Source organism: Aquarana catesbeiana, linkage group LG13 (genome assembly GCF_042186555.1).
Source record: "Aquarana catesbeiana isolate 2022-GZ linkage group LG13, ASM4218655v1, whole genome shotgun sequence".
Lineage (NCBI taxonomy): Eukaryota > Metazoa > Chordata > Amphibia > Anura > Ranidae > Aquarana > Aquarana catesbeiana.
The window spans coordinates 172,220,034-172,246,196 of record NC_133336.1 but is presented as its reverse complement, the minus strand read 5'-3'; the positions used below and the strand labels follow the sequence as shown (position 1 = coordinate 172,246,196).

The 26,163-nt window shown below is 42.5% G+C and overlaps 1 protein-coding gene across 1 annotated transcript in view; it reads left to right on the top strand.

The window, feature by feature from the left end:
* LOC141117579 (SH2 domain-containing adapter protein D-like) overlaps positions 1-26,163 on the top strand; it is a 46,505-nt gene that overhangs the window by 11,478 nt on the left and 8,864 nt on the right. Inside the window, exons 3-5 of the mRNA XM_073610492.1 lie at positions 11,361-11,543; positions 24,125-24,326; positions 25,972-26,085. Coding sequence (XP_073466593.1) covers positions 11,361-11,543; positions 24,125-24,326; positions 25,972-26,085 — 499 coding nt within the window. The remainder of the gene's footprint in view (positions 1-11,360; positions 11,544-24,124; positions 24,327-25,971; positions 26,086-26,163) is intronic.

Sequence of the window (26,163 nt, the reverse complement as noted above, 5' to 3'; positions counted from 1 at the left end):
CAACATTTCTCTTAAACTAATACTAATTTACTCAGAAAAATTTTACATATTGGGATATTGGGGAAGATTTACTAAAACTGGTGCACACAGAATCCGGTACAGCTGGAATGAATGTTCCCTGCTACTAGCGATTAATCTCCAGTGGTCATGCTACAAAAAATCGTCCATGTGATTCTAGCCTTAGGTTTTATATATATATATATATATATATATATATATATATATATACACCATACAGGGCTTTTTTCAGGGGGAACTTGGTGGAACTCAGTTCCACCACCTCTGGCTCAGACCCTTTGGTGCCTGCTCACCACAATCACTGGTAAACACAGAAGTCTGGTTTCTGTGTTTACAAGTGAAAGCTCTGCACTCTGTGTGTAACCCCCATGAACTCTGCACTCTGTATGTAATGCAATCCTGATATGTAATGCCCCTTTAAGGCCCTTCTCCTGTTTGTGAAATATGACCACACCCACTATTTGATGTGATTTGGAGGGTGTGTGTGGGGGAGGAGTTTTGGGGGGTCATGGTGTATATGTATATGTATATATATATATATATATATATATATATATATATATATATATATATATATATATATATATACGCTATATTGCCAAAAGTATTTGGACGCCTGCCTTTACACGCACATGAACTTTACTGGCATCCCAGTCTTACTCTGTAGGGTTCAATATTGAGTTGGCCCACCCTTTGCGGCTATAACAGCTTCAACTCTTCTGGGAAGGCTGTCTACAAAGTATAGGAATGTGTCTATGGGAATGTTTGATAATCCTTCCAGATGCGCCTTTGTGAGGTCAGGCACTGATGTTGGAGAGAAGGCCTGGCTCACAGTCTCTGTTCTAATTCATCAAAAAAGGTGTTCTATTGGGTTGAGGTCAGGACTCTGTGCGGGCCAATCAAGATTCTCAACCCCAAACTCAATCATTCACACTATATTGCCAAAAGTATTGGGCCACCACTCCAAATCATTTGGTGGAGGGCAGGATTATGGCTGTGGGGTTGTTTTTCAGAGGTTGGGCTTGGCCCCTTCGTTCCAGTGAAGGAAACTCTAAAGGCGTCAGCATACCAAGACGTTTTGGACACTTTCATGCTCCCAGATTTGTAGGAACAGTTTGGGGATGGCTCCTTCCTGTTCCGACATGAGTGCGCACCAGTGCACAAAGCAAGGTCCATAAAGACATGGATGAACAAGTTTGGGGTCGAGGAACTTGACTGGCCTGCACAGAGTCCTGACCTCAACCAGATAGAACACCTTTGGGATGAATTAGAGCGGAGACTGCGAGCCAGGCCTTCTCGTCCACTCAGTGCCTGACCTCACAAATGCACTTCTGGAAAAATGGTCAAGGATTCCCATAGACACACTCCTAAACCTTGTGGACAGCTGCAAAGGATAGGCCAACTCAATATTGAGCCCTACAGACTAAGACTGGGGTGCCATTACAGTTCATATGCGTGTAAAGGCAGGTGTCCCAATACTTTTGACAATATATTGTATATCATTTGGCTGAGCAAAGTAAGTTAAATAGACTCTAACATAAACAGTGTTGATGGAGGAATTTCTGCTACCAACACCTATGGATGTGAATACCCGAATAGTTACTGAATCTGCTTGGATGCAGCCTCTGTTCATCTGTCAATTTTCCACTCAACTCCTTCCATTTTTCTATAAAAGTTTGTTGCCTATGTCTAACCATGAGAGCCAAAAAGGCCATCCGTGGTTTGAATTTTAGCTGATTTCTCTTGAATTTGAGCTGTGCCAGCTTTACTCTATCACATGTGTATAGCTGTTAGAGCCCGTGACTGGTAGCTGTTTTTTTTTCATTAAAAAGGGTTGTTGTTTTTCCCAAATTACATTGAAACTGTTTTTTTATTTAGGCTATTTAGATGCAAATTGTGCTTAGTGGAGTTCTGTAAACCCTATTGATATGCAAGCACCCTCGGAGGCTTTCATGTGCTTTTCAACATCTTCCTGAGCCCTGAGCCTCATGGACATGTCGATAGAGCTGCCTGTGGATGGGCTTTTGTAAACAATCTCACTGCCCATTAACCACTTCAGCTCCAGAAAGTTTACCCCACTTCATGACCAGGCCATTTTTTGCGATATGACACTGTGTTAGTTTAACTGACAGTTGTGCTGTCTTGCGCCGCTATACGCAAAAAAAATGTATGTCCTTTTCCCACAAATAGAGCTTTCTTTTGGTGGTCTTTGATCACCTCTGCGGTTTTTATTTTTTGCGCTATAAACAAAAAAGAGTGACAATTTTGAAAAAAACAACAACATTTTTTTACTTTCTGCTATAAAACACATCCAATAAAAAATATGTAAGAAATCTAATTTCTTCATAAATGTAGGCCAATATGTGTTCTGCTACATACTGTATTTTTGGTAAAAAAAAATTCCTAATAATCATTAGGGATGAGCAGGACACCCCCCCCCCCCCCCCGGTTCGGTTCGCAGAAGAACATGCAAACAGGCAAAAATTTTGTTCGAACACAGTTAAAGTCTATGGGACACGAACGTGAAAAATCAAGTGCTTATTTTAAAGGCTTATATGCAAGTTATTGCCATAAAAAGTGTTTGGGGACCCGGGTCCTGCCCCAGGGGACATGTATCAATGCAAAAAAAGTTTTAAAAACTGCAGTTTTTTCGGGAGCAGTGATTTTAATAATGCTTAAAGTGAAACAATAAAAATTAAATATTCCTTTAAATATCATGCCTGGGGGGTGTCTATAGTATGCCTGTAAAGTAGCGCATTTTCCCGTGTTTAGAACAATACCACAGCAAAATTACATTTCTAAAGAAAAAAATGTCATTTAAAACTACTCGCGGCTGTAATGTATTGTCGGGTCCCGGCAATATAGATGTAAATCATTGAAAAAAACGGCATGGGTTCCCCCCCCCCCAGTCCATTACCAGGCCCTTTGGGTCTGGTATGGATATTAAGGGGAACCCCGCACCCAAATTTAAAAAAAATGGCATGGTGGTCCCCCAGACACTATATACTCTGAACAGCAATATATATACTATACGGCCTGCCCTATATATGTGTTGGTTGTACCAGAACACTGTAAGCCCTCACAGTTACTCTTGGTGAGAGCAGGAATCGGCCCTGCTGTGAAATACTATATCAAAATTTGTAATTACATGCCCCTGTTAAACAGGGCCAGAAAAATTGGGCCTTTGGTGGTGGTTCCACAACACTGTAAGCCCTCAGTTACACTTGTTGGGCGCAGGAATGTGCCCTGCTATGAAATATTATATCAAAAATTGTAATTACATGCCCCTGGTAAACAGGGGCAGAAAAATTGGGCCTTGGGTGGTGGTGCCACAACACTGTAACCCCTTACAGATACTCTTGTTGGGCGCAGGAACGGGCCCTGCTGTGAAATATTATATTAAAAATTGTAATTACATGCCCCTGTTAAACAGGGGCAGAAAAATTGGGCCTTGGGTGGTGGTGGTGCCCTAACTCAAAAATATTGTTGGAAGCTAACATCATCAAGATTGAGGAGGAATAGGATAGTCAGCATAGGCAGTCTTCAAGGGATCCCACATCCATAGAAAGTTCAATCAGTTACATCAGCATTAGGTGCTTGATATCTGCTGATCCAAGACTGATTCATTTTTATGATTGTGAGCCTATCAACAGAGTCTGTGGACAGGCACACTCTATGATCCGTTACAAACCCTCCAGCAGCACTGAATGTGCGTTCAGAAAGAACGCTGGATGTAGGACAGGCCAGTAGCTCAATTGCATATTGAGCAAGTTCTGGCCAGTGGTCCATCCTCAAAAGCCAGTAAACCAGTGGATGCTCTGTTGGAAAGGCCTCCAAGTCTGCTCCTGACCCTAGATATTCCTGCACCATGTAATGCAGATGTTGACGATGGTTGCTTGAACCGATCAGACCTTGGCGCTGAGGACTGAAAAATTGTTTAAAGGCATCGGTCAGCTGGCCACCTTCTCCACTGCTCTTCCTCTGACTGAATGAAGCCTCAGCAACACATTGTCCAGCACCAGGAAATTGTAACCACCCAGGGTCTGGAAATCCATTGCACAAACCTTTCTTCAAGGCTTCCTGAAGATGTTTCATCCTCTGCTCCCTCTGCAAAGGCATGATGAGTTTGGCAACCTTACACTTGTAACGTGTATCAAGAAGGGTTGCCGGCCAGTAATGATCCCTCTCCTTGATACCACAAATCCTAAGGGTCCTTTCGCAGGCTTTGCAGAATCAGGGAGGTCATGCTGCGTAAGTTTGCAGAGGCATTTGATTCTGAGTCCTCTGGGTCACTAAGGATCACACCATCTGTAACTACCTTCTCCTAGCCATGTACAACTCCTTGGGTTTCTGGGGACTGAAAACCATCCCTTGAAGACTGCTGCTGACTGTTGTCCTCTACATCCATGCTGACACAATCCTCCTACTCCTTTTTCTTCCTGTGTATTTGGCACGCCCGCAGAAATGCTATCTGGATAAAGGGGGCCTTGAGAGTTAAGGAAGTCCCCCTCTTCCTCCCACTTTTCTGCCTCAAGTGCCCTGTCCATTATTCTACGAAGCGCGTGCTCCAACAGGAAGACTAGAGGGACAGCGTCACTGATGCATGCATTGTCGCTGCTCACCATTCTTGTGTCCTCCTCAAATGAAGACAGTACAGTGCATGCATCCTTGACCAGTAGCCACTGGCGTGGCAAAAAGAGGACAAGCTCCCCTGACCCTGTCCTGGTGCCATACTTGCACAGGTACTCATTGGTGGCCCTCTGCTCTGTGTGCAGCTGCTGCAGCATTGCCAACGTTGAGTTCCACCTGGTGGGCATGTCACAAATGAGGCAGTTGGTGGGCAGGTTGTATTCCCTTTGAATGTCAGCCAGCCGAGCACTGGCATTGTATGAAATGAACCACAGACTTTTCTGGCCTGCCTCAGGAGATCCTGTAAGCCTGGGTACCTTCTCAAGAACCGCTGCACCACCAAATTCAGGACGCGTGCCAAACATGGAACATGTGTCAAATGTCCTTGTCGGAGTGCGGAGAGAAGGTTGGTGCCATTGTCGCATACAACTATTCCTGGCTGAAGCTGGCGTAGCGTCAACCACCTCTGAGCCTGCCCCTGCAGAGCTGGCAGAATCTATGCCCCAGTGTGGCTCCTGTCCCCTAAGCAGACCAACTCAAGAACCACATGGCATCTTTTTGCCTGACTGCTTGCGTAGCCCCTTGAACGCTTACGGAGCACCACTGGTTCAGAGGACAAATCTGCAGAAGAGGCCATAGAGGAAGAAGAAGAAGAGGAGGGGGTGGAGGAGAGAGCTTTGGCAGAATCCCCACTAGCATTTTGGAGGCATGGTGATGGAACAAGCTCCAACAATCCTGAACCCTGTCCTGCATCCTTCCTAGCTGCCAGCAGTTACCCAGTGCACCGTGAAGGAAAGGTAATGTCCCTGCCCATGCCTGCTGGACCATGAGTCAGCAGTAATATGCACCTTACTGCTGACCGCCCTGTCCAAGGAGGCCAAAGCTTTGCCTTCCACATGCCGGTAGAGAGCTGGAATGGCCTTCTGTGAAAAGAAATGGCATTTTGGAACCTGCCACTGAGGTACAGCACTTTCTACAAATTCACGAAAGGGAGCAGAGTCTACCAGCTGAAAAGGCAGCAGTTGCAGTGCTAGCAATTTGGCCAAGCTAGCATTTAGACGCTGAGCATGTGGATGGCTGGGACCGAATTTCTTTTTATGGTTCAGCAACTGGGGTAGGGAAATTTGCCTGCTAAAATCAGATATAGGTGTACTGCTAGCAGATTGGCTGCAAGTACTTGGGACACCTATTTCTCTACCTTCATTCCTCTCAGTGCAGGTTTTTGAGAGGACTGGAGGTATAGTGGGGTTGGAGATCCCAGATGAGGAGCAAGGAGAAGTCCGCCTATTTCTTTGATGTGGGTTTTTCAAGTGCTGTTGCCAACGGACTGCATGGCTGGTCGTCATATGTCTGGTCAAGCATGTGGTGCCCAAGGTGGCTGCTGTTCTGGCCCTGCTTAATCCGCTTCAGACATAGGTTGCAAACAGCAATGGTGCAATCTGCTGCACACGTGTCGAAAAAGGCCCACACCAAGGAACTTTTAAAAGTCAGTGGGGAGTCAGCAGCGCCCTGCACCTGCAGAGGTCTGTGGTGTGATGCAATAGGGTGGCTGCCCTTAAGCTGCCCCCTAGAGGACATCCCGCCTTGTTGGAGTTGTGCCTCCTCCTCGCTTCTCTCAGGCACCCAAGTACAGTCAGTGACCTCATCATCCCCTCCCTCCTCGTCACTGAAACAAACTTGGCAGTATGCTGCAGCTGGGGGAACATGACTGCCAGTTTCTTGTCCTTGGACACCCCCTCTCTCTAGGCTCATGTTACTCCCTTCCTCAACCTGGGAACCAAGATGGGAGCCTTCAAATCGCTGCGCATCCTCCAGCAGCATGTACCCGACACTGTGGTCGAATAATCCTGGGGACTCCCCTGTGCATGATGGTGGGGCTACGGAAGGAGTGAATGTGGACAAGGAGCTGGTGGAATAGACGGCTTTGGCAGCTGCGTTGGAAGGCAAACTACTCTGAGCCTGGGTGACAGAGGATGTGGAGGATGAGGACGGCTTTGTTATCCACTCCACCAACTCTTCTGCATGTTCTGGCTCAATAACATGGCCAGCAGCAGAAAAAAAAGACAAGTGTGCCCCACGGCCCACTGCAGAGGATGCACCATGTCAACTACCAGCACTGTTGACTGTAGACACAAAGGCTGCTTGCCCTCATTTAGTGGCCTGTGAGCTTCTGCCTCTCCTTTGTGGCCTTCTGGACATGATGTATATTTTGTTTTGCAACACCACACCACACTGTATTAGATACTGTGTACACCACCAGAAGTGTAGTAGAAACTGTACACACTGTATTAGATACTGTGTACACCGCCTGCACTATATTAGCAACTGTACTACGGCTGCACTGGATTTTATACTGTGTACACCACCAGAAGTGTAGTAGAAACTATACACACTGTATTAGATACTGTGTACAGCACCAGAAAAGTAGTAGAAACTGTACTACGGCTGCACTGTATTGTGTACTGTGTACACCACCAGAAGTGTAGTAGAAACTATACGCACTGTATTAGATACTGTGTAAACCACCTGCACTGTATTAGCAACTGTACTATGGCTGCACTATATTGTGTACTGTGTACACCACCAGAAGTGTATTAGAAACTGTACACACTGTATTAGATACTGTGTACACCACCAGAAGTGTATTAGAAACAATACACCACAAAATGCACTGTAGATATAGGCTACACTGGATGCAGAGTGTGTATATATGTGTGTGTGTGTGTGTGTGTGTGTTAATACACTGCCTGCATTGATTAAACGCACTCATCCATGTCTTTATGGACCTTGCTTTGTGCACTGGTCCAAATCATTTTGTGGAGGGGATATTATGATGAGGGGTTGGGCTTGGCCTCTTAGTTCTAGTGAAGGGAACTCTTAAGGTGTCGGCATACCAAGACATTTTGGACAATTTCATGCTCCCAACTTTGTGGAACAGTTTGGGGATGGCCCCTGCCTGTTCCAACATGACTGAGCACCAGTGACTCAATATTGAACCCTACGAACTAAGACTGGGATGTCATTAATTTTCATGTGCATGTAAAGGCAGGTGTCCCAATACTTTTGACAATATAGTGTTCATTTTGTATACGTACAGCAAAAAACAAAACCAACAAAGAAACACTTTAAAAATGGAAATTCAAATATTAAAAATATTGGCCCAAATCCATTAGTTCCTCTATGGTGAACTGTGAACAGGGTTGCACAATAAAATGTTAATGTACAGTATATCAATGAACCGTAATTTGAATGGAAAGTGACAAGACAATGTTCAGTAAACAGGAAATGCCCAGTGCCTGGGGTTGTACACTAAAGGGTAATATTAGTACATTATGTGAAAGAGGCACAGAAAAGGTTTTAATGTGCAGTAAAAAGGGATTGCATAGTAAAGGGCTATTGTATTGTAAAAGGCGCAATAAACAGTTAGAGTCCCTTCAAACTATAGTGATCCTTTGTAGTCTGATACTACACACTCAATAATGAGCAATATTTCACGTTAATGTTAGTTGCATTAAGGCAACATGTTACCTAGTGTAGATGTGCGTTGAGGTGCTATTCTAAATGAATCCCACTACAACACACCGTATACATTTTGGTTATCGTAATGCATAGGTGAGATGCCAGCCTTAACCACTTGACCTCCGGAAGATTTACCCCCCTTCATGACCAGGCCAATTTCTGCGATGCGGCACTGCTTTACTGACAATTGCGCGGTTGTGCGACGCTATACCCAAAAAAAATTTGACATTTTTTCCCACAAATAGAACTTTCTTTTGGTGGTATTTGATCACCTCTGCGTTTTATATTTTTTGCTCTATAAACAAAAAAAACCAACAATTTTGAAAGAAAAATAAATTTTTTACATTTTGCGATTGAAAACACATCCAATAAAAAATTGTAAAAAATCGAATTTCTTCATCAGTTTAAACCAATATGTATTCTGCTGCATATTTTGGTAAAAAAAAAATCCCAAAAAGCTTATATTGATTGGTTTGCGCAAAAGTTATAGCACCTACAAACTATGGGATATACAGTATCCCACAAAATTGAGTACATCCTCCACATTTTTGTTAATATTTTATTATATCTTTTCATGTGACAACACTGAAGAAATGACACTTTGCTACAATGTAAAGTAGTGAGCAGGGGCGTAACTAGAAATCACAGTACCCCATAGCAAAATGTTGTATTTTGCTAAATTTTCCAGCACTGCCTTAACCCTCTTGGGCATGGAGTTCACCAGAGCTTCACAGGTTACCACTGGAGTCCTCTTCCACTCCTCCATGACGATATCAAGGAGCTGGTGGATGTTAGAGACCTTGCACTCCTCCACCTTCCGTTTGAGGATGCCCCACAGATACTCAATGGGGTTTAGGTCTGGAGACATGCTTGGCCAGTCCATCACCTTTACCCTCAGCTTCTTTAGCAAGGCAGTGGTCATCTTGGAGGTGTGTTTTGGGTCGTTATGTTGGAATACTGCCCAGCGGCCCAGTCTCCGAAGGGAGGAGATCATGCTCTGCTTCAGTATGTCACAGTACATGTTGGCATTCATGGTTCCCTCAATGAACTGTAGCTCCCCAGTGCCGGCAGCACTCATGTAGCCCCAGACCATGACACTCCCACCACCATGCTTGACTGTAGGCAAGACACACTTGTCTTTGTACTGCTCACCTGGTTGCCGCCAGAGACACGCTTGACACCATCTGAACCAAACAAGTTTATCTGGGTCTTATCAGACCACAGGACATGGTTCCAGTAATCCATGTCCTTAGTCTGCTTGTCTTCAGCAAACTGTTTGCGGGCTTTCTTGTGCATCATCTTTAGAAGAGGCTTCCTTCTGGGACGACAGCCATGCAGACAAATTTGATGCCGTGTACGGCGTATGGTCTGAGCACTGACAGGCTGACCCCCAACCCCTTCAACCTCTGCAGCAATGCTGGCAGCACTCATACGTCTATTTTCCAAAGACAACCTCTGGATAGGACGCTGAGCACGTGTACTCAACTTCTTTGGTCGACCATGGCGAGGCCTGTTCTGAGTGGAAAAATAATAAAAAAGGGAGTTAAAACATCACTTGAAAATTTATTGTGTTGATAAATGACCGACTCACCCCTGTTGAGGGGTGAGGGATTCCAGAGTCAAATAGCAATCTGTAGAAAAAATTAACTAAGGTACCAAAATACCAAAGTTGAAAGGAAGTGACTCCAAAGGGAAACACACTGCGGTATAATTATCAAAATTAATGTTTATTAATACAAAATATAAATATCACAAATCAGCAACCTTCACCACACCATCATAAAACCATTCATGACAACGTTGTCAGGAACTCATAAAAGAAGGAAACCCGGGCTCTCATTCATAACCCACTCGCACCAGACAGCTAGTTATGTTGACTGAAATCTAAACAACAGCTATTATTGATCACAGGTTGCTGTATCCCCTTTACTTATTCATCTCCAATCCGTATTATCACTCGATATGGATCCCAATGGAATGAGGTTCGGCCTATTCTGGCCAAGCACTGGCATATTTTAAATAGATCAAATGACTTGTCTCAAATTGTAGGGCCTCGACCACTGCTTGTGTCCAGAAGAGCTGGAAACCTCAGGGGTAATCTGGTTTATTCAGAGTTTGTACGCACCCCAATGAGTAATTTTTTATCAGAATTGTCCCAGCCATCGGGCATGTTTCCTTGTGAACACTGCCACATTTGCCGATTTGTGGAGCGCACGGATAATTCCACCGATGCGGATGGGCAAAGGGTCTACACCATTAAACATTTTATTCATTGCAGTACTTCAGGGGCTCAACACTAAGCTAAGTCTACAGGTATTTTTGGATCCTTAATTGTATTGATAATTGTATCTCACATCATGAGCGTTCCGTCTCTGGCGAGCATGCGTTCCCCGGACCCGGAAATGCAGGATCACGTACTATGGAACGTGATCCTGCACAGCAGAGCTGCCTTGCCACCATATACGTACGTTTTATGGTCGGCAAGCGGTTAAAGCCCACATCTGGGGAAACGAAAAATGCTCCCTTGCAGTGGGGCTGCCCCTGCACTGCAAGGATTAAATAGTCATTTAGATCTAGGGGGGCACAAAAAAAGCAGTTTTATTGACCCCAAACCTTCTGCTCTCCCGGCAGCCAGTGGTCTCCTCTACTTCCCTACACTGAGTTCAGCTAGAAAACAGAAAAATAACAGATTTCTCCACTAAACAACAGGTTGTCGGCTGTCAGAATACCTGAACGGTGCCTGCATCTGATTGAATGCAGGTGCTGTTTTCCAACAATTTTCCACCTGTCTCCTTTAATTTTTCAATTGAAGGATGTCGGCTGGAGTGGTGCCAACAGGGCCACCCACTGATCAATTTCTGGCTTGTTCATAAAAAATATTTAAAAATCTGTGCCCAATGTATGGCCAGCTTTAGTCCCATCTGTCCCCAATCCAGACAACCTATCACTCATTAGATTAATAGGCCTTCTCAGTCAGGATCACGCATATGCTCTGCAATCTCATCCATTCTTATGGATGTCCAAAAACAAGCTTATTGTTAGATATCTATATGAAAAAATGGGATTGTAGATGGCCAGGAAGATGGAATCTGGCCAATCGAATCAGTAATATCCCATGTTGAATATTTGTTGATGTGAACAAACTTCTCACACAGAGATTTTATATTAACTATTAGTTTTTTTGGCCTCCACAGATCAACACGATTGTAGGGAGAAAGTGACAGAAAAGGTCCTACAACTCTACGATTCTCCTTACCATGAGCGATACAAGACTCTTCCGCATGAAAGCTGCCAGCCTTCTGTGGATGAAAGACCAGCGGATGAGTATGACCAACCCTGGGAGTGGAAGAAGGATGACATCAGCCGAGCGTTTGCAGGTAGAACAGAGTTGAAAAATAACAGTGCAAAGAGTTCTCTACCAATCTACCAACTGGATTTCTATTTTTTGCTCTTCATTGTACATACAGTTTTTTCCCTAATGGGCTAAAAGGAATCTACTGTATATTTTAATGAAAATGACCATGTTAGGTTCTTAAAACTGGAACCGAAAGGTCCCTGCAAAAGAAGTATACTTGCCCCTCTGGCAGTCCGTGTCTCCTAGCGCTGCAGTCTGTTTAGCGGAGTTCTGGTCCTGACCCTCTCCTCCAACTTCTATGACATGGCTGATGCCCCTCTCAGACATTTCCAGTCCTATGTAGTGCTTTACTGCTTGTCCATTAATGTGCATTTAATCATGTGTAGCGGGACCCCCCGAATAGATGATGATGACTTGAGCTCTCCCCTATTTGTACAGAGGCTGCCAGCCCACTAAAGCACAGTTCCTCTAAGCACACTAAGACAAAACAGTCTAGGATAGGGGTTTCCAAAATTTCTAAATATAGGGTCAGTTTATTGTCCTTCAGACTTTAGAGGGGCCGGACTGTGGCCAGCAGGAGTGGGAACTTTCCTGGCATCAGTGGGAGTAAACACCGCTACATTTGGTATTAAGAGGAGGAATAGTTCCCCATTATTGGTGTCAGTGGGAGAAATGGTGCCCCATTATTGGTGTCATTGGGAGGAATTGTGTCCCATTGTTGGTGTCAGTGGGAGAAATGGTGCCCCATTGTTGGCGCTAGCTGGCAGAATAATATCTCGTATAAGTGGGAGGAATAGTGCCCCAAGGGCCGGATAAAGGTAAACAAAAGGACTAGATCTGGCCCCCCCGGCCACAATTTGGAGACCGCAGGTTTAGGGGAAAATCTTTTTATGATTTATTGCTAGTACTTGAACAAGGGGAGAGGATGCAGGGTATGTAACTGTAAATTTTCAATGTAAAATTTCAATAAGAGGACACTCTCCTCTGTACTACACTCCTCAATGATAGATCTCCTGCTTAAGATCATAATACAGTTCCTCTTGAGAGACTTAGGGAAGGCCAGAGGGAGGGACCCTATGAAAGAAGAACTACTTGCCTCAGATATCCCAATAGTATACAGTCACCAGGATCTTGCAACAAAGTTAGCACTCACAAAGCCACTGAGCAGCTGTACCCACTCAGCTTCATCCAGATGCCTTCTAGTGAGGCTTTGCAGCCTGGACCCATCAGGTGAAGTGTCAGGGTGTTGAAGATAACTTTAGGTGCAGACCCCTCAGCTCTACCACAGCTGGTGCCTCGAAGAACAACAACATGAATGAGTAGAACCCTCTACCTCTTGAACAAGAAGACCCAGCTGCTCTGGGGTTCACACTATTTATCTGCACACAAGTGTCTCTCATCACCGATTAAGATGGAAAATACTTCATTTATTTATGTTGTACTTCATGAACTTATTGATATATTCCTTTTGTCATTACATCACTTGTTATCATTGGCACACTTTTTTTGGCATTTAAACTCTTATGTTTGTTTTTACTCACTGAGGTTTTAGCGCTGCTCTTTATTTGCATATATACACTATTTATCAGCCTCTCCAGCCACCTACTGCGCCACCCTTCCCTGTACTCAATAAATATTAACCCCTTTGTGCCAACAGTACACATATATGCAGCCTCACTGGACTGGGGTTTTTTTCCATGGGGCCACATATATGTCTTGGGAGGATTTCTCCCCCCCAAAAAAAGGTGTCAAGGAGGAGGCATATCACCTTTGAGCTGCCTGTTAACCAGATCTGAAAAGTTCATTACCGCAGATTGCTTTTCAGAGCTGTCCAGCTGCTCACGTGATCAAGGCCTTCGTTCATTGGAGTAACTGCATTAGTTGAACACACAGATGTGAAGTCATCCCAAATCTTCCTGATGAGATAATAAACATTTCTGTTTGCTTGAGGCACTTATCACCCTCTACTACATCATAAACAGCCCAATGATTAGAAATGATGTTTAAAATTGAAGGCATCGCAAACGTTTATTGGACTGTTTATTGCAATTTTAGTCAAGGCTTTTGCAACCCATCTATGGAGATTTAAGTTTTTTTTGTACTTTTCCTGCCATTAGATGTCTGATGGCCAGCATCATTCACCCCACTTCCTCTGAGCCCAAGCCATCCTGAACACACCCCAGCCTCTTACTGGACAGTGAAGGGAGAAACAGTGTAGGGATGAGCTCGAGTTTCTTCTGAAACCATAAGTCAGTTGTCATTCCTGGGCCAATGTACCCCATGTGGTCATATCTGGTCATATCCACCCATTTATGTACCCAGCTGCAGAGCGGGGAACTGCCTTCTCATCTTATCAGCATGCTTCTTGTAATCACGTGAACTGACTGTGCGGTTTCCTTTTCTCACATTACAGGGATGGCAAAAGGCTGATACCTCAGCAGGAACACTGCTTCAATTTAAAAAATACCTTTAACCACTTGCCCTCTGGAAGATTTGCCCCCTTCCTGACCAGGCCATTTTTTTTTTGCAATACGACACTGCGTTACTTTAACTGACAATTGCACAGTTGTGCGACATTGTACCCAAACAAAATGTATGTCCCTTTTTTTCCCCACAAATAGAGCTTTCTTTTGGTGGAGGTTGCACCAATACCACTTTTTTAAGACCGAGTACAAGTACCGATACCCTTTTTCAAGTACCCGCCGATACCGATACTTTTTTTTTATGTCATGTGACAGTGGCACTAATGAGGCACTGATGAGGTGTGCACTGTGTCAGTAGTTTTATATTTATATTTATATATATATATATATATATATATATATATTATATTATATTATATTATATTATATTATATTATTTATTTTTTACAATTCATTTTTTTAATTATTTTTTACAATCTTATATACATATATTTTTACAATGCTTTCTATTTTTGGGGGGAGGGGGTGAGGGGGGAGTAGACGGTGTCAGTGTTTTTATATTTTTTTAATTATTTTTTACGCTTTTACTTTTAAATATTTATTTATTTTGTTTCCTTTTTTTTTTTTTTTTTATCAACCCTGTTGGGGGGTTTGGTGAGATACCAGAGGTCTAAACAGACCCCTGATATCTTCCCTTTGAGACTGGGAAAGGAACTAACGACACAGATTTCCCAGTGCCTTTCTCAGCAGCCTCAGCTGCACTGGAGATGAATGGACAGGAGACAGTGGAGGAGGACACAGAGGGGGACTGGAGGAGGACACGGGGGACCAGACTGTAGCACACAGAGAACACAGAGGAGGACATAGAGGGGGACCAGAGGAAGATACAGGGGACAGTCAGGGACGATCGGTGCGGCAGTGGGGGGAGTTACAATCACCATTCTCCCTGTGTGGCTTTCAATAAAACAAACTTGTGCAAATGATCTGTATTAATACCGATACTAGTATCAGTATGATAATGAGAAGTAGTCTATTAAGGGTACATTGAAAATGTGTGGACTTGTTAATCAGATGGTGAACTCACAGTGGATATATAAAGTCTACACACCCCTGCTAAGTAGTCAGGTTTCTGCGATGTAAAAAAAAATGAGACAAAGATAAACCATTTAAGAACTTTTTCGACCTTTAATGTGACGTATAAACTGTACAACTCAGATTAACAACAAACTGAAATCTTGTAGGTGGAGAAGTAAAAATACAAAAATAAAATAATATGGTTGCATAAGTGTGCACACCCTTAAAGGGGTTGTAAAGGTAAAAAATGTTTCACCTTAATGCATTCTATGCATTAAGGTGAAAAAACTACTGACAATACCGCCGCCCCCAGCCCCCCCCCCCCCGTTTTACTTACCTGACCCCTTGAAAGTCGGCTGCTCGTTCCCGACATCCATTCCGCTGCTCAGCCTGGCCGCTGATTGGCTACAGTGGATGGATTGGAAGCAGCGCAGCCATTGGCTCGCGCTGCTGTCAATCACATCCAATGACGCGGCGCGCTGGGGGGCGGGACCGAGTGATACAGCGAGCGGCTATAGTCGCCGGCTGTATCACGGGAGCGCGCCCGCAACAACTAACCACCATGCGAGGGAGCTCGCATTGAGGTGGTTAGTTCTTGCGGGGAGGAGCTGAAACAGCCGCCGAGGGACCCCAGAAGAGCAGGTTCGGGGCCACTCTGTGCAGAACGAGCTGCACAGTGAAGGTAAGTATAACATGTTTGTTATTTTTAAAAAATAAAAAAATTACCTTTACAACCCCTTTAGGCTATGTTTCCACTAGTGCGTCCCCAAAGTCGCGCGATTTTGCCGCGATTTTTTACCGCGATTTTACCGCGACTTTTTACCGCGATTTGAAGCAATGCCTGTATCTATGGACCTCAAGTCGCATCAAAGTGGGACCAAAGTAGTGCAGGGACTACTTTGAAGTCGCTGCGACTTGAAGTCGCACAGATAAGAACGGTACTCATTGGAAATCATGGGAAACAATTTGTCATGCGACTTTTCAGTCCCAAGTCGCATGAAAAGTCGCACTAGTGGAAACAGAGCCTTAAACAAATTCTTTGTTGAAGCGCCTTTTTATTTTTTTACAGCACTCAGTCTTTTTGGGTATGAGTCTATCAGCATGGCACTTCTTGACTTGGCAATATTCGTTAGCATAGGGCTTTGAAACCGTTTAGGAATTCTTCTCTAAAAGCCATATCTCAATAGTATTCAAGGTATTGCCAGGAAACGCTGTCAAATGCTTTATGTATATCAAGTCCTAGGAGTAGTAGTTTACGAGAAAGTATGTTGGCATCCCAAATCATATTGGTTGCAAGTCTTATATTAGCAGTAATTTAATAAATAAATAAATTAGACAAATTAGATTAAAGATAAATCTAGATTGGTTTGGTGATATTAGTTTGGGGATAATAGAGGCGAGTCTGTCTGAACGAATTTTACAAAACAAAAATTTAAATCGTTATTGATCACCGATATTGGCCTAAAATTTTGTGGGTGAACTAAATCTTTATTGGGTTTTGAAAGGAGAGATACTGTATATTTGCAAGTAACATTTTGTCTGGAAAATTATGTCCTTGAACAATGTGATTAAACATATGTGTATATTTAGGGACTAGGATTGAAGAGAATTTTTTATAATATACTGATGTATATCCATCTGGTCCTGGGGCCGAAGTCATTTTAAGTGATTTAATAGTTGATACTATTTTTTTTATCAATGAAAGAGGTGTTCAGTATGTCATGCAAAAACCCTGGTGCTGGGAGCCTGATACTGGACTATACAGCTTCTGGTGTGGCTTCCTACACACTACATCAGTGGATTCTTAGTCGTATAGACTTCCATACTGATATGAATCTTCTTGACAGAGCTCTATCAGGCACTTCATCTTTATCTGCGATGTTTGGATAGGTAGTGCACCGCTCATTGTGTCAGGATTGCATCCAGCTTTACAGTGACATTTACCCTTAGGATTGCCTGGAATATAGATTTACTCTGCATTCACCCATTGTGGCTTTAAGGTGTGGAGCCACCTCACTCAGGATCCTAGGGTGTCCTTGGGTTCCATTATTTACATGGACCCCAGGTTCATTTAGCATGCATGTGCAGTTATATCAGTGGTTCCATCCCTAGGAGGGTTCTTGTATATGGTCACCTCTGTCCCAGCTCCTTTAGAGAGGGCTGTTCTGAGCTTCATACCACATGTTAGGGGGTTCTTGGACAATTGGGTGCGGGAATCACATTAGGGGGCAGTGATGGTGTAGGGAATGTAGGTGGGGGGATGAACCATTAAAGGGGTAACATGATTGTGATGCTGTATTATTTTCCATTCAATAAATTATGAGGAAGTAGCCCTTGGGTGATTACATGTGTTTTATTATTTAATGGTGGCGAATGTTGTAGCGCTAATACATGTACACATTAATATTCAAATAAAACCGTGCAAAAGGTCAAATGTTCAAAAGTGACAAGAATAAAAGGACAAATATTTAAAAAAAGACTCTTACCGAAACAGATGGACTCAAGTGTGAGCGACAAAGAGTCATATAAGCAACGGTGCCGGAATTGGCGGTTACACAGAACTCCAAAGGATCCAGAGCCTCCACAGATGTTAAAGATGGCCACCAATTGAACCTCTGATGGGGAGAACACCAGGACTGGCTTATCGCTCCTCACATTGCCCTGAATTTTTAAACTTGTGATCACAGTTTTTTATTGCTGTATGCCGGTTTTTATAGATAAAAAAACATACTTTTTGATCTATACTATTGGAAGCATTCCTTTTTTTCATACTACCCGGATGAGAGATTACCCTGCTGTCTAGTTGGGTTTTTGACCCTCCAGACCCAGTCTTGGTGTTCTCCCCATCGGAGGTTTGTTTGGTGGCCATCTTTAACATCTGTGGAGGCTCTGGATCCTTTGGAGTTCCGTGTAACCGCCGATTCCGGCACCCTTGCTTATATGACTCTTTGTCGCTGACACTTGAGTCCATCTGTTCCAGTAAGAGTATACATACCTCTCCCTATTGTTGAAGAAGTACCATCTTGATGTTTTCCTTGCCGGACCATGTCAGCATAATATGACCCTGCCTCACCATCTTTGGGTGGATGATTCATAGGCCAACTTTAATAGATTTTTTCACTATTTGGACTCATTTCAAAATAAAAAAATGCAGCGCTAAAACAATAATATGAAATGAACAAAACTCACCAAAGAAGCTCATATATATGTGAAAAGTAAGTACATCAAAAATGACTAAAAGTGATGGCCCATCAAACATTAATATAACAATAAATAAAATAAAAAAAATATTATGATAAAGTAATGGTGAAAACAAGTCTCACATAGAAAACTAAAGCAGGTATCTCAATACGTGAAAAAACCTTTGAAGACACTAGAGATGTGCAAAATTAAAAATGATAAAATAAGGATGTGTATAATAAAAGTGTTAAACACAAAAAGGTAAAATTAATCCCTAATAAATGTGCAAATAAAAGTCCCGGTAGCAATTAGTGCAAAAATTCCAAAACTGAAAGTCCATATACACTGTGAATTGAAAAATCCAAAGGGAATGTGAATTGAAATCCAAGAAAGTGTGATAAAGGTGAGTCCAACATTCAGAGTAATTCACACCCAAGTGAGATATGAGGCTCCTTACCAGCTAGAGGTGACCACTATAACAGTAGTCTCACCAGGAAATTTGGGAAATTATCAAGTCTCCTACAAACTTATGCCGACATCCACAGTTGAAATCGTGGTACTGGTCATGAAGGAGGGTCAACCTTTGGGGGGTCAAGTGGTTAAAGTAGATCTCACTGTCCTCCAACCATGTTCCAAACATATCTATTGCTTCTGTCTTACGTCCTTACAGACTGTAGGTCATGACACAGGTGTCATGACCTACCGAAGGTTGACCCTCCTTCATGACCAGTACCACGATTTCAACTGTGGATGTTGGCATAGGTTTGTGGGAGACCTGATAATTTCCCAAATGCCTGGTGAGACTACTGTTATGGTGGTCACCTCTAGCTGGTAAGGAGCCTCATATCTCACTTGGGTGTGAATTACTCTGGATGTTGGACTCACCTTTATCACACTTTCTTGGATTTCAATTCTCATTCCCTTTGGATTTTCAATTCATAGTGTATATGGACTTTCAGTTTTGGAATTTTTGCACTAATTGCTACCGGGACTTTTATTTGCACATTTATTAGGGATTCATTTTCCCTTTTTGTGTTTAACATTTTTATTATACACATCCTTATTTTATCATTTTTAATTTTGCACATCTCTAGTGTCTTCAAAGGTTTTTTCACGTAATGAGATATCTGCTTTAGTTTTCTATGTGAGACTTGTTTTCACCATTACTTTATCATAATATTTATTTATTTTATTTATTGTTATATTAATGTTTGATGGGCCATCACTTTTAGTCATTTTTGATGTGCTTACTTTTCACATATATATGAGCTTCTTTGGTGAGTTTTGTTCATTTCATATTATTGTTTTAGCGCTGCATTTTTTTATTTTGATTTATTTGAGATTAGTATTGGACTTTTTGTGCTTGCGGCTTTTACACTTTACTATTCCTTTTATTTATTTTTTAGCGCAGCGTTTAACCCTTGGGCTTTTTATTATTTCTTACTTTTAAACATTTGACTTTTTGCACGGTTTTATTTGAATATTAATGTGTACATGTATTAGCGCTACAACATTCACCATTTATGCTTTATATGTTTGTCACATTTTTTGTAGCTGCTTTTTCTTTTTCCACTGGAAGTTGGCTCAGTCACGCCTATATTCGCATCTCTATTTTATCATTTATTGTTGTTTTGTGGTTTGCCGTTCGGTATATCTAACTGGGAAGAAGATAATTTAGGGATTGGTATATTATGGAACCATGTTTTGGAATCTGGTGATCTTGGGGTGGTGAAAGTAGGGAAGTGTAGAGTTTTTCAAAAAGTTGCAAAACTTCTTTGGGGTGCGAGGTAGGGAGACCTGAGGATGTGTTTAATTTATATATATATATATATATATATATATATATATATATATATATATATATATATATATATATATATATATATATATATATATATATATATATATATATATATATATATATATATATATATATGGGGAGGTTTTATAGATTGGTTTAATTTTCTAGCAAACATGTAGCAAACATGTGGACAAGGAACTACCATAAAGTAAAAATTTGGCCTTTGAGTATTTTTCAACTTTAAATTATAAAATATTATCAAATTCGGTTCTTTTTTGATCTATAATCTTCTGGTGTTGCGGTCATGGATGTCTTGTGAATTTTTATACAGTTTATCAAGATCTTTAGTGAGACTTTGAATCCATTTAAGACGTTCTTTGTTATTGGAGGCAGCTAAACAGATCAACCTTCCCCTCATATAGACTTTATGCACCACCCAGATTGTGGGGACTGAAGAGTCTTGGTTGGAATTTATGGTAAAAATATTCCTCTAAAACTTTGGCTAGCTCATCCTCAACTATTGGGTCTGACAATAAGGATTTGTTTAGTCTCCACGTATACAGGGTAGCAGCTAAACCTATAAATGTTGTTACAAGACACCATGTGATGATCTGACCAGACGCAGTTATAGATGTTTGAAACAACTGAATTCGCTAATATAATTGGGGTACAAAAGATATAGTCTAATCTTGTGGAGGTATTGTGAGGGTTTGAGTAGAATGTTATTCTTTAGCACCAGCGTTCAAGGCTTTCCAGGTGTCAATTAATTAGTTGTAAGTCTTGTAGCTTTTTAGATAGACATTTAGGAAATGTCTTAGACAGTGATGTAGGATTGCTTCTATCCAATAAGGGGTGAGCTACTATGTTTAAGTCCCCTCCTAATATTATATGGGGAGAGTGATACTTTTCAAGGGTTTCTAAAAATGAGTGAATAAAGGTTGAAGCTTTACTAGGAGCATACATATTTTCTATAGTGAGCTCTTTGCCTAGGATAGAACCCTAAAGTATCAGGAACCTACACACTCCTCAGCTCGAAATACGTTTTGTACCTCGAGAATGAATTGCGTATAAAAATTGCTACACCCCTATATTTGGAAGAAAATAGTGTATAGAAGGATTGGTTGTATGCTTTATGAAAATATTTGGGGTGACCCGAGTTGGCACAATGGGTTTCCTGTAAAAGAGTGATCTTAGCACCTAGGCGTTTGTAATAGTGCAATGCTTTTTTTCCTCTTGATAGGAGAAATAAAGCCTAGAACGTTGTGTGATACACATATTGGGGTTGATTTACTTGGAAACACAGTCACTGTAGATCTGAGGGGAAAATCTGAAATGAGGGGAAGCTCTGCTGATTTTATCATCCAATCATGTCAAAGCAAAAATGCTGTTTTTTTTATTTTCCTTCCATGTCCCCTTCATATCTACAGTGACTGCACTTTCACTTGTAGTGCACAGTGGATTTGGCTTTAGTAAATAACCCCCATTATGTCCACATGGAAGTGTAAAAATAACGATCATTATAAAAGTCAGCATTAAACATCAGCATATTCCTAAAGCACAATACACAACAGATTGTATAAAATTTACATAGAAAATGCATAGTCATGTTGAAAATTAAATGAGTACCCTAAGTGCCGGTTCACACTACCGCGACTTGGGATCCGACTTGTCAGACCTCAAGTCGCCCCAAGTCGCTTGACATCTGAAAGTCCATGTAAGTGAATGAGAGCCGTCTATATGTACGCTACTGAAGTCGCTCCGACTTCAGAAAAGGTCCCTGTACTACTTCAAGGCGACTTGTAGGCGACTTGTACCCATTGATTTCAATGGAAGTCGCCTACAAGTCGGATCGTGGTCTATAGTGAAGCGACTTCACAGGAAGAGAAGATGTTTTTTTCAAGCAAACCCCTCCCTCCCCCAGAGCAGATTGTAGTTTGATTGGCCACTGGAAAGTCGCCTGTCTTGGAGGCGACTTGAAGTCGCCTTGTAAGTCGCCCCAAGTCGCGCTGAAGTCGCACTGAAGTCGCGCTGAAGTCGCCTTGCTAAGTCGCGCTGTAAGTCGTGTTGCCCCTGTGTGAACCAGCGCTGAGGGATAAAAATAGGAAAGAACAAAAAGATATGAACAAAAGTTATAGAATGACTATCGGGAACAGATAACTCTTGAGTTACTGATGCCAAAAAACGTTTAAAGAGGCTAAATTGTCTCATACTCCGTTTACCAGATGTAAATAGTTTGAGAATTATATGTATGACAAAAAAAAAAAAAAAAAATAGAAGCAATACAAATTGGATTATAAAACAACTTGAAAAACATTGACATCAAGTAATCTGAGTAGGGAAGCAGTACACTAACACAGAGAAAGGGAATAAGCAATCAAAATGATAATTTAGACAATGTGATGCTTCAAATAGAAAAAAAAGGTAGAACAAGAGGATTATACCTATTGTCTCTTTTGTATGCAGGCTATGTTTCCACTAGTGCGTCCCCAAAGTCGCGCGATTTTGCCGCGATTTTTTACCGCAATTTTACCGCGACTTTTTACCGCGATTTGAAGCAATGCCTGTATCTATGGACCTCAAGTCCCATCAAAGTGGGACCAAAGTAGTGCAGGGACTACTTTGAAGTCGCTGCGACTTGAAGTCGCACAGATATGAACGGTACTCATTGGAAATCATGGGAAACAATTTGTCATGCGACTTTTCAGTCCCAAGTCGCATGAAAAGTCGCACTAGTGGAAACAGAGCCGCAGGCTCTATTCATTGATGAATCCTTCAGTTGAGGAGTGGAGAGTCAAAACATACATAACAGGCATGTTAGATGAGAGACTAAGAACTGCATATTATGTCCGACGAAAATGTATATTCAAGTCGGGAAAGGACAAAAATGACAAAAAGATAATAAATCTGAGAGATGGTATGGTCCAGGGTGAGTTTTAGTCCATTAATAGGCAGTGTATAATATATATATAATAGGCAGTGTAATAGGCAGTGGCAGCCTGTCCATACGGGGCGCAGGGGCACCACCCCCCTAATCCATGCGTCTGGCCCCTAATTTACATGCAGGGCACCGGTTCTATGGATTACAATGTTTTTTTTTTCCCCCCCGAAGCACGTGATCAGAGGAGGAGGCTCTAATTGGCTTCAAAAAGGGTGGGCTCAGAGCAGCCTTCTCCCTTCTTTCTGACTATTTTAGTCACCCCCACTCACCCATCACCCGGTCACCGATCAGCTTGGCAAACTTCCCCGGACGGACGATCTGTCATGGTTTCCTGCCTGCGACGGGGGGGGGGGGGGTTGTTTGCCCCCCCCCCCCCCCCCAAAAAAAAAATGGTATCATTGTTCGTTATAATATGTCAGTATACTTGTTGTGTATGATTGGGAATGTGAAAATCTGGAAACAACTTTTGGAAAAAAAATAAACATAGAAATTGTTAAACTGTTATATAAAAATGGATGTAATAGCAAAAACAGTCACTAGGTGCCACCAAAAGCTCAGGCATGTCAGAGCTACAGTCATCACTTTCCATCAGTAGGAGAAACCTGACTATGACTTCCCAATAGTTTAATAATACCTAAAATGGTAAGGCAATATTGAAGGGAAAAAGAAGTGGCAACTTTTACAGTGTATGACATTCTTTGAAAGCAGGGTGTAATTTAGGATTTTTTGGATTTCATTTTGGATTCTGCGTTGTCCTCTTCTGGAAGCTGGTGTTTGCCGGATAGGTGATAGCCGACGGGTGGTGGGTGGCCGAGCAATGGAGTCTGGATCTAATAAACCCAGTTCAACTCCTTCACGCCGACGTAACCCAAAACAGAGATGCATGAGGGGATGAGAGACGCCACACACCACTAGCTCAACAAGTAATAAGAAATCTGAACGGCCTCAGCCTTGAGCTCCTCCTAAGACCCATCACTGATGCATTTCGCCCATTTAGTGTATCAGAGATGGGGCTCAGGAGGAGCTCAAGGCTGAAGCTGTTCACATTTCTTTTCACCTGTGGAGCTAGTGGTGTGGGGTGTGTCTCATCCCCTCAGTCAGCTGGTTTAACAATCTCTTCTACATAATCGAAAGCATCAGTTTTGGATGGACTGACTCTAAAGTTTAACTCTGTCATCTGTTTCTAGTGCAGTTTGAGGGCTCTGGATGGCAATGTGGATCTCCCCATATGAGGGCACGTCTTCTACAGTCCACCCCGAGGAGCCCAGTGAATCTGCGACCGTCTAGTCCTGACCTTACAGCAAACCAAAGGGAACATGGCTCACCGCCCAAAGAGCTTGACTGCTCAAGAGTGAGGAAGCCCATTTGTGCTGAACTGCAAAGACACGGGTGAGTGTTCCATCTTGATTTAATGCAGCTGTGCATAATGACAGATTTATGATTCTGATTACTAGGTTAACGCCTAAAGTGTATCTAAACCAGAGGTTGTCAACTTGCAATGTAAAAAGGGGCCTCAAATCGACTCCCAATGTCTCCAAAGGGCCATATAAAACATTTTATTATATGTAATCCTATAGAAAACTATCACTGTGGCTTGAAGACTTACAATAGGAAATGGTGAGGGATCGTTCTACTTGGGTGGTTGGAGACTGAACTCATATTGTAGGACAGTGGTTCTCAACCCTGTCCTCAAGTACCCCAACAGGCCATGTTTTGGGAATTTCTCTTAGATAAAATGGCTGTCCAAAATACCAAGCCATGGACTCTGATTTAAGCACCTGAAAACCTGCAAACATGGCCTTTTGGGGGTACATGAGGACAGGGTTGAGAACCACTGCTGTAGGAGACATCTAGAGACTAAGTAACATGAAATTGCTAAAGATCACTGCTATTAAAGACTCCATTTGCAATCAATGCTTCCACTACTGACGTCTGGGGCCCAAGGGCTGCACTTCAAACAGGGCTGCTGTTAGAAATCCCGGAGCCACATACAGGCTACATGACAGTGCCCCCCTAGCCGAAAGTGGCTGAGGACATAGATTTATTAGTCCCCTTTCTCTGCAGTCTCAGCTGCACAGATGAATAAATAGGAAGCACTCGGAGGCTTCCTGCTCATTCACAAACTGAAGCATAGTAAGCACAATTTACTATGATTCAGTGATGAATTGCACAGAAGTGATCTTTACTGATCACTTACTGTATTAATTGAGGAAAGGAAGGGGCCAGTTAAATTACATATTTCCCTTCCCCTTCCCCTGCTCTCCATTCTGAAACATTCCCCTTTGTGCCTGCAGCAGCTGCCGGTGGGAGAGGAGGGAAGCCGGAAGCACTGCAGGGGAAAAGGGCACACAGAGGGGCCCAGACAGCAGATGGAAGGGGTGCATGTGCTATAACAAATTCCCTTGTAGGGCAGCCAGAGGAGGGAAGGAGAAGCTGGCAGCGACGCAGGGGGAGGCAGAAGAGGAATAATGTCTGCAATAAAACAATACAGGTGCTCAGCAGGTGCCCAGGCCCAGTACAGGAGGGCTGGCTGTACTGCCTTATCAGCAACCCTGACCTAAAACACAGGTTGGGCACCAGCGATCTCAAGAAGAAAAAGGTAATATATTGTAGCGCAGTGGTGGCTATGGTAGTTTTCTTTTTTCAGGCTCCTTTCCCGTTTATTGTTACCTAGCAGGTTTGCCAGTAACACATTACCTGTTCTAGGGTGACAACGCTCCCTCACACTGCATCTATGCAGACAACCACAAAAGCTTCTCCCTCTCCTCATCTTCATTACATAGGATAAAGGAATTCTGTAGTTTAGAAATTCACTCTAGTCGCCTGTGCTACATATAGTTAGCGCTGGTTTCTTTCAGATGCTGCTTGAGCCCTTTGCTCTCTGTATACTGATCACAGGGTGTCGCTCGCTTGGCACTTCTGCCATTCAGAGAACGTCTTGCATTTTTTCAATTAATTGTTTTGTGTTGTAAGTGGTAGTGTGGAAAGAGAAAGGATTGTGCGATCGATGTCTCCATCTCTATCTTGTTCCAAGGTGGTTCCATGGACCTCTGAGCTGCACTGATGCAGAGAAAAGATTGCATAAAAGTGACCCAGGAAGCTTCTTGCTGCGTACAGAGGCTGAAAGCATGTTTTTCCTTTCTGTTAGGTAAGTGTCATGTTTTTGGTAAATGCTCAAGAGTTAATTTATTGATTTATATTTTTATAGCATTTTATCTGCTTTTGG